The sequence below is a fragment of the Carassius carassius genome, chromosome 25 (genome assembly GCF_963082965.1).
Source record: "Carassius carassius chromosome 25, fCarCar2.1, whole genome shotgun sequence".
In the NCBI taxonomy this organism is placed as follows: domain Eukaryota; kingdom Metazoa; phylum Chordata; class Actinopteri; order Cypriniformes; family Cyprinidae; genus Carassius; species Carassius carassius.
In genome coordinates this window covers 12,335,894-12,353,371 of record NC_081779.1, presented here as the reverse complement: position 1 = coordinate 12,353,371, position 17,478 = coordinate 12,335,894, and the positions used below count along the sequence as shown (strand labels likewise).

General features: G+C 38.2%; 1 protein-coding gene across 3 annotated transcripts in view; it reads right to left on the bottom strand.

Annotated features, from left to right (window-relative positions):
* Positions 1 to 16,830, bottom strand: part of LOC132104208 (zinc finger transcription factor Trps1-like) — a 121,458-nt gene extending 104,628 nt beyond the window's left edge. The window contains exons 1-3 of one of the 3 annotated variants that reach the window (XM_059509501.1): positions 15,728 to 16,243; positions 15,326 to 15,605; positions 11,533 to 11,834 (exon numbers count right to left, since the gene is read on the bottom strand). In XM_059509501.1, coding sequence (XP_059365484.1) covers positions 11,533 to 11,545 — 13 coding nt within the window. In that variant the 5' untranslated portion in view covers positions 11,546 to 11,834; positions 15,326 to 15,605; positions 15,728 to 16,243. Of the gene's footprint in view, positions 1 to 11,532; positions 11,835 to 15,325; positions 15,606 to 15,727; positions 16,244 to 16,550 lie in introns of those variants that run through there. The other 2 variants (XM_059509498.1, XM_059509500.1) reach the window with 2 other exon arrangements.
* Positions 16,831 to 17,478: the final 648 nt, after the last annotated feature.

The window sequence follows — 17,478 nt, the reverse complement described above, 5'->3', positions numbered from 1 at the left end:
CATTTGATTTTGTATCGAATGAGAGACCCAGCGTTGGTTTCAGTTTCGTTTTATACTGTTAATTTAAAGGATTTGTTTTGGAGTGAGGGGAACTAAAAAAGCACAGCTATGTTTACAGTTTTTATTATAATGCTCGTAAACATTTCGCGTCAGCATTAGGCCTATTTCTGAATGAAATAATACAATGCCACTTATTAATAGACTACGCAACGTATGTTTTTTCACTCTCTAAAAAACAAAAACAAAGCATTTGTGTAGCGTAGCCTATTTTAACAATGCAGCAAACCATTTTAAATATTTTGATAAATTACTGAAAATAAATAAATGACTTTTTAAACCATTTAACGGACTGTATTAATCTGTCAAAATTCTTAACGGTCGGTTAACGGTTTACCGGTTAAAATGAACATCCTTACTTGTATTGAACCTGGAACATACTTTTAAGAATCTGACACTGGTTTGGCTGAATGTGAAAGGTCAAAGGTTGGCGTCTTACAAAATGTCACTTGCCACGGAAATCTTTTCTAACCACTGTAGGAAAAAAAAAGAACAAAAAAGAAAACAAAAAAACACAACCCATTACCTTCATCACATTGCCCAATAACCCACAACCAGAGGCAGATCCTTGTGATAGTGAGGCCTGTCGTAATAGAGTCTCTCTGCTGCCTCTCTGGAGAGATTCCAAACATGATCAGACGTGATTAACCACAGTTAAAACTGTTTGAGAGAGTCAGTTTGTCACCTGGCATCTCCGACAAAATATTTGTGCATAATCATGTGTGGAAAGATTTGCTTAACATACCAAATTTATCACTAACTTTGAGATTCGTCTTCAACATTACAAAAGCAGCTGATGCTTAGTGTCAAGGTACAGGCAGGGCCTCTGAACACGCGTAGCTCACAAATAGCTCAAATAAACCTTCTTTACACAGACAATATTCTTTGTTAGTTGCTACTTGCTTGTATTGCCAACCTAGTACACAAACCAGGCTACCTGGGACATTATGAACTGCCTAAATAGATACATTTTGGCTTTTTCCACCACAGCCAAGAAAAAAAAAAGCACCAACAACCTCCACAGTAAAGTTTGAAGCATCAAGCCATATGCACTCTATGGTATTTTCTATGTAAAGGAAAGCAGTTTAACGACACCGGTTGTACAAGATTCCTCTATTTGCTTAGTACAATTATTCTTCTTTCAAATGTCATATAGCCTTGGGACTGATTAGTCATCAGAGCTGTTTGATAGAAACAACCACACCCTCTGATACCATCTGTGATCCTTATGCAAAGACTTACCTGCCTGTCTGTCTCATCATGGGAACTCTGTCTCATTCTATGCTTAGTGAAGCAGAACTAATTTCTGTGCTGCAATGCACTAGTATTTACTGAAAAAGTACCGTAACTTCTCATAAAAAGGAATCGAAAGCAGGGGAAAGAAGACCTAAAGGTGGAAAAATATGCCACCTCATTTGGTCTCGACTAGGTCTTGAGCTATTCGTACTATTAGCAGAAAGGGCACCCCAAACAAGGCGACTGAAGTAAACTGAGGACAGGCATGATACCTTAGACATGCAGAGGTCTGAAGTCACCACTATCTATAACACAAACTGTGTGTCACACCGCCTTTTTACCATGAGAAGTAGGCCACATATCATTAGGCTTGGTGAACGTGGCCTGCTCAAGAGCAACACTCCTGCAGGATTTGAGCACTTGATCACTTGTGATGTGAAAGATACTAAAAAGCAACAAGTAAACTATACAAAAAAATGGCAATCCTGAAATAAAAAATATATAAATATCATGAAATAGTCTTTCTCCAGCAATAATTGTACAAAGTAGTCAAGGCAGAAATGCCTAGATTTAAATGATTTACAAAATGTACATAAAGCTTACATGCTCACTTAAGCTGGATGCATTTTCTTTTCTTTTATTATGACAATACTTACAGGTTATGTGTCACTGCATTCATTTAATTGTTTCATAATTGCATTAGCATTTAGCTTTTCAATGTGTTGTGTTTCACTGCATATATTGCTGTGGTACCAACATTAATAAAAGAATCATGACATTTTCAATAATACTGAATCCAACCCCTATGGACTCTTGGAACCTCTGTCTCACTCATGAGCTGTGGGCTTTGTTTGAGAAGGTAAACTTTGTTTTCTTCCTCTGTAGCAATGTCTTTGTCAGAGAAAAGGTCGAGTAGTAATGTCTTGTATGCACATATGTGTGGTTTCCACTGCACTAGAGTGCCATAATTGGTCTCACTGCAATTGTGTACCTGTGAAAGAGCAAATATTACACATTTCCTCTCAATATAATGACTGTAAAGCCTGTACTTGCAAGTGCATGTAAGTGCATGCAAGAGTATGACTGTTTGCTAGAGAGCTTTTAAGTTTTAGCCTCTGTACAATAATTCTCTACCCTGAGTGGATCACTTCGGGCTCGGATCGCCCTTCACATATCAGCACAATTGACAAATCCAATCCCGACGCCTACACAAGCGCCTGGCTCTCGACTCAACAGCTTCCTATAGAGTCATCGCCCCAGTTAGCTATAGCATACAGGTTGTAGCATGCAAACTTATGGCACAGCTATATTGCATGGGAAATCTGAGCGCCATATTTGGTCACGGAGTGCATATCTACAGGAGCTGGAGTGTCTGAATGAGGTAAAGAGAAGATCGTTTAAAATAGATCTGAAATTTTGTTTTACAGTTGGTAAATGAGAAGAAATGTGCTATTGCCAGCTACATTCAAAACTGCCAAACAGATGAGAAAGACCCAGATGATTCAGACGCAGCTGAAAAACAAGAAATTACTGCCCAAATAATGCCTTAAAATGGATTAAAGTTTAGTTAGCAGGATGCAGGAGGTGTTGAAACAAATCATAGTTGTATTGTTACCACATTCTTTCCAGCCTGGTGTTACCGGCTCGTTCCTACAATGTCCAAGTGTCCACTTAAATCATTCCCCTATGCCGCAATTGGCAAAGCCAAGCCAAAAGAGCACTAAAAGCTGCTTGGCTCCAGTTCGGCCGACTTGACCACCTCCAAGTCAACCGGCCCCGACGTATAAATAAGAACAATATCAGATAAGTCTTGCAGGAAGCCTATAAACATTTACATTCTCTTTCAAGTGCTGTTTATGGATATTTTATCTCCTATCTGGAAGTTGAAGACATGGTGAAAAAAGACGACGACCTGGGGAGGAATCCGAGGCGAGTGGTTAATCAAAAAGGCAATAGGCCCTGACAGGGATCCAAGCCTATTGACCATAATAGGTGTTTAGAGTAGTGGCCTCCACAGATGAGAAACCAGCTCCTTAGGCCTGCCAGAAGAGTTATGAGATGGTGCGGGTAGTGATGTGGAGGGGAGGGATGCCCGGTAAGCTACTAATTCTATATCTTCTTCTGACAAAGACAAAGTGCAGCCAACAGAGTTCAGTCTGGGAGACAGAGAGAGGGAGCTTGTAGTGTTGTGTTTAACAGAGGGAACCAACTCCTGTCTTCCTGTCCTTCAGCCTGATGCCTATCTTAGAATTAAATCTGAGCACAGACAGTTAGCTAGGGCTGTCGCGATAACCGCAACATCGGAATACCGCATTATCGTATTATTCCCTTCTCGTTTTACACTTTGTGCATGTGTACTAAATATTAAATAAGTTAATGATAACAGTGTGTACCATTCTGATTTGTACAGATGCTCCATAGATTTGCACATAACAAGGCTAAACAGACAGCACAACCGAGCATGTGTGATTACTTGCGAGTCATATATAGTTGTAAAAATAGATTGTCCAAGGAAAGAAAAATCTTGGTCTTCTTCGCATTGACATATTGCTGGTCAGCTAAGCCTTCTCAACGTTAAGCCCTGTAGTGATAAATGTGTTTTGACTAGGGATGCACCGAATATTCTGCCACCGAAATTATTCGACCGAAAATAGCAAAAAAAAAAAAAATCTATTTCCGAATAAGCGAAAAAGGCACAATAATATGTACCGAACAGTGACTAATGTGATCAAATAGAGGCACACACTACTGCAGCAAACATGTAGCCAGTGTGAAAGTATTTAAAACTATCAGAGAAAGATGCAGAAATCATTACAAGCACAAAGCACCAACAGCAAGAGACTGTTTAGTGCTGCATCACATCTCCGATGAGAAGAAGAGGTGGCTAATGTTGGTGGTTCGGTTACTGTATGATGATTGAAATCTCGAAATTACCTCAAACGATTATTAAATAGACTGCAGAATGTTATATTTTCTAATGCATGCACAAATTGCATGTCCAAAGCACAAGAAAAAATTGCGATGAACTTATTACTTGTCAGTTGCTCATTAACGTTTTTGTGATTTTTTTTAAGCCATGTGACAATGTGATATGTTCGACAAACATCTTTCCAAATTTGATAATAGCTTATAAATCTGCATGCTGTTGTCAACAAAAAGCAGCACTGAGATCTTCCTGTGGGTTCCTGCCAAAAAAAAAAAGCTCTAATCAACACTCATAAATAATAGTATTGTTATTGTAATTTTACTGTCGTTCTGTAAAATAAAATAAAAAAAAAGATTAATAATAATCAAAATAATAATTTATTTTAAATTACATAATTAAATTACATAAGTAAATTACATAATTTTCATTTTCCTTTCAGGTCATAGTGAAAAAAAATACTTAGATTCAGCACTACAACAGCTAATTAGATCTGACATCGTTCAGGGTTTCCCATACATTGATTAATTTGTGGCGGCCTGATTTTTAAACTATTTAATATGGGTACAATTGTATTTTATTGTATTTTATTGTAGAGCTGCGCGCTGCTTGCTCCCTCCCTCTCACAAACTGACAACGGAGGCACGCACGACTAGCCCCTCCTCTTCGAACACGATCTGAATCAAAACATGATGAGCATGCGTTAGTTACGGATTGTTGCCGGTGCTTAATGCTTATTCCCCCAGCGAAGATTCCAGAATCAATCCGGAGTTGAATGGTTAGTAATGAACACTGTTGCTCAACATAACTCTGAGAAGTTAGTCTATGTTAAGCGCTGTCGCGTTTCCATTACAGATTCGCGCAAAACTTTTGTGTTTTTTTTTCTTCTAAATATCGATAAACAACTATTGCGAAATGACGGCGTTTCCATTAACCGATGTTATGCGACTAAAACGTCATTTTTTTCCTACCGCGATCAGTTATTCCAAAAATCATGGCAACGGACGTTGGTAGGTTTATATATATAACAGCCACCATACTAGACATTATATTATTATTATCTCCAGGTTCAGATTGGTGTGTGTTGGTTTTTGTCCACCTCAATCTCCAGGTTTGTGTGTGTGTGTGTCAGAGTCTGTGTGTGTCCACATCCAGGTCCAGTTTGGTGTGTGTGTGAGCCTGTGTGTGTGAGTGTGTGTGTGTCTTTTTGAATGTTTGAGTGTGTGAGCCTGTGTTTGAGTGTGTCAGTAAGTTTGTGAGTTTGTGTGTGTGCGTGTGTTTGTGTGTGTGTCCATCTCCAGGTCCAGGTTTGTGTGTGTGTGTGTGAGCAAAATTTGCAACAAGAAGTCTGTGGAGCAGTCATAGCATAGAAAGTGTAGCAATGGCATAGCAATGTCTTTAAAGGGATAGTTCACCCAAAAAAGAAAATTCTATCATCGTTTACTCACCCTCAAGTTGTTCCAAACCTGTATAAGTTGCTTTGTTCTGCTGAACACAAGTGTTGGCAATGGAAATGTGTACTTGTCACTAAAAATATATGAGATATATTTATGATATATACATATATATGATATATTTAACTCAACCCCCCCCCCCCCCCTCCCTCCCCCCGGTCCCCAAACACCGCACCACCACAAATAGAATCTAATTCTGTGGGAAACACTGTCGTTCCATAGAAAAATCACTTTTATCACTTGATGCTTTATCATGTCATGCTTGGTTAAGGAACAGTGTAAAATGTATTGCAACGGTAAAGACCTTACAAATGAAATCTGCTTAAGAAAGAGATAAGGTTATCAAACACTACTAGTACAAAAAAAATCCACCATGAATACCATATTATTATTATTATTATTTTTTTTTTATCAAAACGCTACTAGAAAATCTCAACAGCATAATTTGAAGTTTGATTATGCAACATCTTAACCTATCTTTGATCATCAAGTACACAGTCTGGACATCTGAGAGACCTGAACTCCAGTCTGAGTGAGCCAAATTACAGCAAACCATAGCTGTGCCACTGTGGATGGCCTCAGTCCTCTCCACATCATGAAAGTAAAAGAAGCTCCCACATTCACCTGAACCCTCCTAATCTGCATCCTTGCCTGACATGACGCCTTTTGTCTCCTCCTGTGTTGTGACAACACTTACGTTTGTAAATTGCCCTCCTTGTAGAGGATAAACATCTGATAGCCACAAGAGAAAGGGGGTTGGGGAGAGTAACAAGCCTCTGGGACTTCCACTAAACAAATGGAGAGATCTTTAGAAGCTACTGTTTGTGTTTGCCAAAGACATGGCCAGGATACATTAGGCTCCTGTCAATGGCCGCCAGGTGCTATTCAACTACGTTAAAGTTGGCCAACAGGGTATTTCTAAAAGGGTCTGAGGGGAGACGATTGCAAATGTTGCAGAGAGTTACTGCAGGTTAAAGTAGCTGCATTATTGTATCGGAAACAGTAAAAAAAAAAAAGTAATTCGATCTGTATTAGACTACTCAACTGAACCTGGGCTCTGAACCAAAAGCATAATATTGCTGTGCACTGATGCTGTGCAGGCATCACTCAATGTGTGAACAATGTGGTCAGGAGCACTCTGTCAAAGCTGCTCATTGGATTGGCAATTACTTAAAAAAAAAAAAAAAAAAGATACAAAAGAAGAAGAATGGCAGGGAGGAAAAACAGCAGATTAATCATGCTGTTAGCGATGAAGATGAAGACATTGATTAATGCAGTTTGGCTTTTTAAACAAACAACTCCTGAGTGTGCGGTGTGCTCGGCATTACCCTTTAACTTAGAGAGGGTTGACTGGAGAAATTTAGTTTTTGCAGCTTCGCTGAAGCTCTCTTTAACACTCTAAACACCTCCTTGTTCTTTACCCCCTTCTCCGGGGCTTTTTTTTCCTCTCCCGACACCATATGGAGCAAGCCTCACAGAAACAATCAGCTAAAAACAACAGGCCTGCACTCAACCGTTCCCTCCTTTCTTAAAACCATGCGAGAATAAATTGCTCCCTTATTGTGCTCCTGTCAGTGGTCCAGGATCATTTTTGTGTTCTCGATCTAATTAGATTAGTTTGGTGCCAGTTCGGGATTACTGCAAGAAGGTGCCATACGAGTGGAGGAACATCAGGCTAATTGGCAGGAGGATACAACCCATTCCTCACCATTCGCCAGCAGGTTCGCTCCTCGGCCCTCTCTCATTACCGTCATTTTGCAACTATCTCAAAAGTCTGTAATAACCCGGCTTACTGTATTCTTACAGGCAGAAATTGGAGTCAAACTATCGAGTCTCATTAGGCACGCTCATGAACAACACCTCTCAGTCCGTAAAGGCCCTGCTGTTTATCTAGCAGGCCTGAAATGCATAGAGATATGGAATTTCCATTGTAGTAGCAACCAGCTCATTAGGAATGTAACAATTACTGGTTTGATGATAAATCATGATAAAATTACCCACGGTTAGGATTACCGTTTCATCGATTACCACGATTAGAACAACCCGCGATAAATAAATAAATACTGTTCAGCATTAAGCACAGTTTTCAGTAACAGTCTAACGTTCGCACAGCACACAGAGTAGGGCGAGAAAGCTGGGAGGTTTTAAAAGAGTACTAAGGGAATTATACAAATGAATATATGAATTAATTAATTATATGAATGTACCTCTGAAGGTTCTCACTGTCTTCATTTTGTTTTCATCTTTGCTCCATGTAATACCTAAAGCAGTGGTTATAAATTCCAGTCCTCGCGTCCCCCTGCTCTGCACATTTTGTGTGTTTCTCTTTTGGCTTCCTTCGTTTGTTCTATTCGAACGAAGTGAAGTGGACACCACAGGATATTGCGCCATGATTCCAATTCGAAGCCAATGTATATGCTCCATTCAAAGTGCACTGAAGTGTGCGAGACATGAATTTAAATTGTATTTATTTACAGAGGTATATGATGTCACACTTTTCCATGTGTGAAGACGTTGCGCAGCACAAATCCGTGAATGAATGTTCCGAAGTGAAGTAAACTTAAACAGACTTCCCCAGCTCAAGGAGTAGGGAGCAATGAACACTGTGTAGAGACAATGTCAACGGGAACACAGTTCATGCACGGAGCTCACTTCCAATGAGATTATTATCTGAATCAGGTGTGTTAACAAAGAGAGACATACAAAATGTGCAGAGCAGAGGTTCGCAAGGACTGGAATTGAGAACCGCTGACGTAAAGGAAGTGTTCTTAATCACAATGCTGTTTTGTCCACGGAGGTTACGGAAAACAGCTGTAATTCAAATTTTTCATTAGCGCCACCTGCTGTCAGAGAGTAAATTTACCAAGACTTATTTTTACATTCAGTTTTTTGTGCTGCTTCCGACTGGCCAAAAACGGACCGAATTTGCATGGCCTGATATAAATCTTGACCAGTAGATGAAAAACAAGCTTATGTGGATTTTACACATTTAAACAATTCAGTTAAGTTATCTAGAATTATTTATGGAGCAGATTAAATACATACAATAATTTAATAAGCAATTATCATATTGACATATCTTTATTTAAAGACTGAAATGTGAAGGTTTACCTTTTTATTAAACTTTTTCAAAGCTTTATTTTAACATTTCAATTAGATCTCAACATGCTATTAAACTGTTGTCAGTCAAGTTGTCGTTTAAAATCCAAACATCATTGGTAATGTTACTGTTTTATTGATAATGCAAAACAAAAAGTAATTTTATTTGTTGTTTGTTGATTTTTAAATATAAAACTTGGTGACGTGATTAATGTGTCTGTACTTTTTTAACATCTCCAGGACATTTTAACAATACCGTGATAATACTGATAACCATAATAATTTTGGCCACTATAATCGTGATAAGAAATTTTCATACCTTTATATCCCTAAAGCTCATGCTCGTATACTAATTCCACATTTTAAAAAAATATATAATAATAATTCAGCGACTTTAAAATGCATTACAGCATGTTCCTCAATGCACTTTTACCTTCAAATGAAAAGCCTTTTTCAAAGAGCATTCATATTCCTCAACAGTAACAAACTGGTTGTTGAGCACTATACATCTGATTAAGATCTTGCTGCATCAAACATTTCTATATGCACTGCAAAATTGAGAAACGGTGGAGGCGAATGATCAGACTTTTAAATGAACATTATGAAAACATTTGGCAGTCTGCCGCCCTCGGAACACTGGCACGCCATACATCACACAGACACCTACTGGAGAACTATGCAGACCACTCAAATTTCCCAACCATAACTCAACCAAATTATACAAAGCAAGGTACAAGTAATAAGCATAAGCTTTACCTCACGGCGTAAATCCATGTTTATACCCAAAAACGGACATGCGAGTCAAAGAGATGTTCCAGTGCATAGTAGCTGAACCTATAAGGATACGAGCGCAAGTAAAGTCTATAATGTAGGTAAAATGCAATTAAAAGTGGGCAGTGATCAAAAAGTCCTCATTTTAAAAATACAGCCTACTTAAGTGGAAACCCACTACATCCTGCGTAATGTGTAATATCAGTATCACAGGGAAGAACCATCGGCTGGACTAAATATCAGCCATGATTTAGCATTTATGGGTTTAGCCTGGGTAGCACACATGGTTTTAAAGCAAATTAAAATTCAATTAGCAAAATAGAGGTGAGCATTTCTAAATATGGAGTCTTATAAAACTGTAACTGAGTCATGAAAACAGATCAATTCATGTTTGAAAGCAGAAGTCTAGTAAGTAAATACATATAAATAATAATATATTAACTACTAAGTAAATATTATAACCATCCCAGCATCCAAATATATTTTTCATTATTCAAAAAAACCAAAAAAGTTGTGTGCACTCAAATAGTACAATTCTTTAAATTAAACAAAAGCTGAATATAAAAAATATTTATTTGCACTGAAGACATCAAAATTCTGAGAAAGACAGGCAACAAATTAAATAAAAAGCAAAAGGTGAACACACGCATTACAACCTAGTAAAACTCACATCAGGGGCCCCTGGACCCCCGTAATAGCGCTCAGGGATCTCAGATGACCCTCGACCTAGAAGCCTGTGTCAGAGTTCTGGGTGAAGGATCCATGGGGTTAATCTTGCCATTCAGTATCACCCCCACGTCTAAGCATACAACACCAACTGAAACCACCAAGCACAAGCACATTTTAACCATTCCAGTGCGATGTGCATTTACACACAAGCAGGTTTTCCCCTGAAATCCAGACTGGAGAAGATGGCATATGTTTAACATTACGCAAATCTGCTGAAACGGCAGGGCACGAGAAAGAAAGCTCCACTGTGGCAACATTCACAAAGGCAGGATCCCCTGGCCGTTAGAGGTCGTTTGTTATTCATTTTGGCACAAGAGAAAGCAAGTCCACTATGACACATTCTCAGATTACCTCATTTAGGAACGACAACTGCTCGCAAACCAGACCACAAAGAATGCGTCCACTTTCGGAAGTTCAGATTATTGCATTTCTACGTTAATTAGCTTGAGACTGAAAATCATGTGTGGTGGTAAAGAGCAAGTAGACCAACCACTTTTAAAATTTAAATCTCAGCCGAAAAGGTATTTCCTAATAACACTTATAATTATAATGATTTATGACGCATCATAGCTACTTTAAACACAAAAACCAACAAATGCAAAAAACAAAAAAACTATCGATGTTTGACCAGAACTATTGGATGACATAATCAAACACACAAAAACAGACTTCAGTTTATCTATGTGCTACTTTGCATATTTTTATGAGCGATGCAGACATATCTCCTGAGAGGAAGTCTGTCGAGTCCAGTGTTTAACAAACACAGTGGAAGAGAAGAATACCAGACCACAGTATCACCTGGTCCACAAATGTACAGCTCAAAGAAAGCCCCCACAGACTAAAAAAAATACAACTTGTGTGGCCTATCTTATTACCCTGGAGAAAACCTACATATAGACAAACAAATTCAAGGAAAACAAAGTCAGAAAATTCTACTGTTCCACATAATAAACGCCAAAGCAGGGGATGATTGCCTTACTGAAGATCAAAGCACTTTAACAGCTTGAGCTATCTAATTGTCTAGATTACTGCCCTGAACTACAGGAAGACTGGGTTAAAAGTTACAATAAATAAAGTTTTAAAGCTACATCACCCTCAAACATAACACCATCAAAAAACCTGAAGACAAGAATCACGTCCGTCCCTGTTGATACTATGTATTAGTTTAGAAGACTTGCAACATGAATTGCATTGAAAACCACAATGCCACACGCTGCCAGAAATCCCTGCACTTTTGTAACACACAATCGTACACATACATACCTCTGTTAAGCATTGGGTTATAGCATTATCACACTCAAATCCAACAGGGAGGCAGATATCAAAGCTGTCAAAGTATCCAAAGACCCTTCCCTGAGGAGCCCTCTGAGGTATCCTTTATTCCACATCCATTCTGGCCTGGGAATCATTCCATTTTTTTCCCCTCAGTGTTCAAAAAGTTTACTCGCTCTACATTCGTGGCTTGTGAAATGCGCTGTCCCGTACTTCCTTTTCTCAGAAGACCTCACAGGTGCAGATGATCCGGGGTACAAGGGGTAACCACACCATGCCGTTCCTCTCGATCACTGTAACAAAACAAAAAGTCACTTTAGCAATAAGGAAGTTCCCTTGTAAACAGCACTTTTTGAATAATTTTTAAGAGGGAGAGTTAAAATATAAAAACCACATATTAAAACTTTTAGGGATAAAAAAAAAGCATGATATACTCCAAAACTCAGAATCTTGGAAGTAACTTAACATGGACACTACAATACACACATAGAGAGCAGAGAGAAATCCTGTGTAATGTACTCAGGCAGTCTGACAGCAGGTTTCATGAATGGGAGCTCTGACAGAATGGGCGCTCTGGCCGACCAAAATGGAAACAGGAAAACAAACATTCTCAAGGAAACCCCCCATCCCCCCACAAACCCTTTCTTCGACTCATTCTGTCCAACCTGTGTCAGGTTGGCAATAGTCAACCGCACCAGCCTCCAGACCACACAGATGGAGAACATTCAGCCACCGTGAGATGGGGTGAAAAAAAAAAGCAAAGCGAAAACTTGTTTGCAAGGTAAAAGAACACACACACTGCGTTAGAAAGGGAAAAAGAGAGAAAGAAAAAGAAGGCTAAACTGACTCATCAACGTTCCAGAGGGGCCGGCGGACAGGAGGATCGGCGGACGCACTAAACTCAGCATGTCGGAATGGGGAAGAGAGGAAGTGGGCACTGCTGGAAGATCTAGACTGGAAACTTTCAGAAAGTTTCTGATATGAAGCTGAGCAGGGAGACCTGTCCTGCATGATAAATCTAGCGTGAAAAAAAGGTTTTTAACCAAATAAATAATTATTGATACTCAAATTTTAGTCTAGAAGTTCAGGAAAGTCATCTTATATGGAAAGCGAATCTAACGGGAACCACTAGTTTAGAAAAACCACACGCAGGCAAAGTGTCAACACATCCGATCAACAGAAGGTTTATCGTAACATCACTGTAACTTGCATTTTAAATACAAATGTCAGTTATTTTTAATTCCTCAGAAAAAAAAAAGCTTTTGTCAATGAGTAAGATTGGAGATTTAGGGGAACTTCGATTTCTTTTTCTTCTTCGTTTGCAGTGCAGCCTACCACTCTACTGGGAATGAGAGAGTTTTCAGTCAGCAAACTTTACTAGATGTACGCTAACCACTAAAATATTACACGCCACATAATTAGCCTAACAAGTGGTGTCAAAGAGCTCTGACAGAGTCAGAGACCCAAACCGTCTCTTATCTAAAGGAGTTGTTAAATACATTTGAGATCCTTTTGTGACACTTAAAAATTAGCCATCAAACTATAATATTAATGTAGAAGCTAAACCTATAGTTTTTACAGGATAAAGAATGTTGCTGTGACAACACAGGTCAAAGGTCCTTGTGTTTCATTCCCATACAGGGTGTGAGAAAAAAAGGGAAGAGATCAAGATTTATTCTAACAAAAGCAGCGCTTAAATTTAAAGCACTTAATTTGGATTACAAAAAAACCTTTTCAATGTTAGACTCATATACCACCCCTAAGTGATTTCACTCACACAAAACTCATGCACATTTCGAGTTATTTCTCTTCAAATCCATCTATATTGCATAAAAGTTTAGCAAGAAAATCCATGAGGTCGGCAAGTCTTTTCAACATATCTGCTATAACTCACCATAACAAGTCTATATACCACACATCCAGAGAAATTTAGTGACTTTAGAGACAAGGGATGATCTCTGTGAACTGTGGCCCTTTTATTCTTGAAAATCCAGAGTAAAAAAGACTAGCTATTCAAACGCAAGCTAAATCAAATATATGTTATAAAAGCTTTTATGGGCCCAATTATTAGGAGCTATCTCTGTGTAAGCCTAGGCATTTCATCAGGTGGATACAAAAGAAAATGTCTCTCATGTTTGGAGAATTCTAACCACAAAAAACAAAACAAAACAAAGGTATTTCTATAAAGCCGTTGATGCGTAATTTCAAAACACAAGCAGTGATGGTAGTTTGCAGTCTTGCCTGTTGCCGTATATAGGGAGTGGAAAAAAAATACTATGCTACTCCGTAAAACATATTTCAAATACTATTAACAAGTTTCAATCACAGAAAAAACCTTATTCAATTTAGCCAAAAACAATCTGAATTTTAAGTCCTATATTCTTTGCAACATGGATTTCTTATTCTAAGTGTTTATCCATTATATTCACTTTGAATCAACAAATAAATAAAAATATATGCAAAAATAATCATCTGGTCAGAGTACATTTTCTAACAACCTAAAAAAAGTAAAGATTACAATATTTTGAAATCATCAGCTAGTTACAATATCTTCTTTCTTTGCAAGCAAACACCTGAATTTCATATGTAAGCGTGATCCATTCTAAATCTCTGTCATTAAAAAAGTCCCCTACGATTTATTTTCAATACAGGCTTCTTATTCAACGTCACTAACACCACATGAATCTGCTACAGGGACACAAGTGGCAAATCCCAGTGCAGAGAGAAGTTACCCCAAAAAGAAGTTGTGCAAACTCAGAAGCCACGAAGAACAAAATGGAAGACCTGCTGCTTTCTCCCTCCACCAAGGCCCAAATTCATTTGTCAGCCGTAAAGTTCTTGACTATACAGCGCTGATCTATTGCCTCTCTCCAAAGAGCTCACAGATGTAGAGTCATTTACATTTCAAATACACCTCAAGCTTTTCAATCACTTCAAACGCCCCTTATCAGACAACTCATGTGGATCTTATTCTTCAATGTAGACTGAGAACTGAATCTAGCTGAATGGATAGCAAGGACGAATTCACATTTTTGAGTGTTTACATTTTTGAGTGTTATTACGATGCACTCAAAAATGAAGGAATTAAGTAATATTCCAAGCAGACAGAGATATTTCTTCTGATCTCTAGGTTGTTATTCATGTAAAATGACAATTAACTATTTCATGCATGAAAAAAAAAGTGGGAAGACTTTTTTTTTCTTCAAAGAATAAAAAAAAAATAGTAATGTAACTGCAAAAAGGGTTTAGATAAAGTGACTGTAACTGCAGTAGTCTCATGATGACAGCTGAGGTTCCCTATTGACTGTTTCTGAAACTATGTTTACATTTGTTAGTTTCTCTACATTTCTCTAAATGATGAGCCGCATTTGCCTGCACAGGCTTTGTCATTAAGAAACCTTTACCGCCACACCATTTCAGAAAGAAAAAGAGAGCATATCATTTCCAGACTGCCCGAGTGTCGCAGTTATCACAGTTTACAGGAAACAGTGCAACTCATCTACTGGAAGCAACATGGGATTTTGTATCATAATCAGATACAGGTTACGCTTCAGTACAGCACATTTAAGTAAAGTGTGGGTGATTTTATCAGTTTTAAGATAAATACTTGTGTCCACCCACTTGAACTAACTGATGATATTCTAATGTGAAAGTGATTGTAAAACCAAATTAACTGGAAACAATACCACAGTTGCAGAACTGAGGAACGTTGCAACAAACCAAAATCCAAACAATGTTACAAACTGTATAGGATATGAAAACACTCACATATGTAAACAAATACCTTGTTTAAACGTGTTGGAGTTGTTTATAGTGTTCCTGTCGTCTGTACAAAAGTTTCTATTTATGAATAACATCAACAAGATAAGGGGAAAACGACTACTGAACATGCCAAGAATAAAAAGTACAATTTCTATGCACATGTCTTCATTTTTGAGGATTAAAACGGAGTTAATTAAATTCCTTGAACTTCTGTCAAGACGTTTTGGAGAGTGATAAGCTTCATCACGCCACTTTAGTCACGCCACAAGAAACTTTGTGAACTACAGCCCCCCCAAACACACCTAAGTGCGAAAGTTGTCCACACAATTACTAAAACAAATAAAAAGTGTTACCATTAGTTATATAGTCACAAAAACACACTTCCAAATGAGAAAATAGGATTCGTATAAAGTAAGGACGTTACCGCTATTCATAAACTTTTCCTCAGAAACTTGCTGCACATCTCCATTGCCTCGAAGAACGCAATGAAACAGAAAGACAGCTTTTCGCTACCTGCCTTCGAATAAAACCACAAAATAGCGATAAAAACCCCCGTTTAGATCCGTGGACTGTCATGTAAACAACCTGAGACTCTTTGTATGTGGAAAATGAAGTGTAACGTTCAGCGCGTTGCCATGCCTACGCGTTTTCTTATCTTACATCAGTTACGGAAAGTTTTCGAAGTTTGTGTGGAAAGCGCCATTCAACTTGAAGCATCATTTACGCAAAAACAGTAGCCTACACACTAATGAAACTTTCTACAGCTGTAGTTATGCGCCGTTTAGCTACTTTAGCGCGCAATGCAACCGGTTTACACACAAACAATGCAAATAAAAGGCGCCTCGCGGCTTAACTTAAATTTACAAGAAAAGAAGAAAAACGATATTACTACATTCGGGATATTATCTTGCGCAAAACCCATTGCAACACAGATTGAAATAGCTGAAAAAATGGGAACGAAAAAGTAATCCAAAAAGCTCTTCGTGTGTTTACTCTCAACTACTGGGAGATAACAAGTCGTCAATTTCGATTTGCAATTTAGCCTCAAAATCCAAATGGGACACAGAAATCCGAAGAGCCGTGCTCTTATTTTCATTGCAAAGTAGCAATCAACTGATCCCCAAATCCCTTCGCCCTTCTCAACATTACATAACATTCTCCCCCTAAAAGCCATCAGGAACTACAGCTAAAATCCACATCATACTTCTGCCGTGATCGCAATGCTCATTGATTCGCTTTCTCCTTACCTGTTGATTAAACTGCAATAGTCTTTGCAGTCTGAAAGATGGTGGAGCTTTGGCGTGAGCCATGAAGCGTCTTTGTGTTGTTTGTTTGTTGATCTCGGGGAATGATTTCTTTTTTTATGGGGATGTAAGATTGCGAATTGCTCCCGTACACGTGAAATCTTGGGAGACTGTGTTTAATAGTAAAAACGCCTGAGTCTGGGATGGAAAAAAAGGAGGTTGGTTTTTTGCAGTGATCTCAGTTCTTTATCAGAAGAGTGTTATCGCTTGTCAGGACCTCAGACTCCAGGCATTACGTCAGTTTCAAGACACCAACATTATTAATATCAAGAAGCCCTTGCGGAGGAAAGCGCCACCCTAGAGCGCGTTCTCTTAAAGAGACAGTGGCCATTAAAACAGCTCCAGCACCACTCTGCTACTTCGCCATAGACTGCTGAAGAAACACACAGATCAGTCATCTAGACCAGACCATCTAGAATCGGTTCTAAAGCGGTGGTTCGCACTTTACTACAAAATTACTACAAAAAACCTATCTATCTATCTATCTATCTATCTATCTATCTATCTATCTATCTATCTATCTATCTATCTATCACAACTAAAATCGTATCATACAACCATGGATAGTTATGATATTAAAATAAATATGCTTACCACATTTAAAGTTAGAATAAAACTTTACTCTTCAGCAGAATATTGCACAGTTTGGTTATGAAAGAGAGTGACAACCACATTCTATAACTGTTGGGTTTACATTAGATGTCACAACCAAATTTTGAAAGCGAGTTGGGTTGACATGCTGTAGTTTTTACATGCTGTTTTAATATATATATATATAATACACACACACCCACACACACGCACACACACACACACACATATATATATATATATATATATATATATATATATATATATATATATATATATA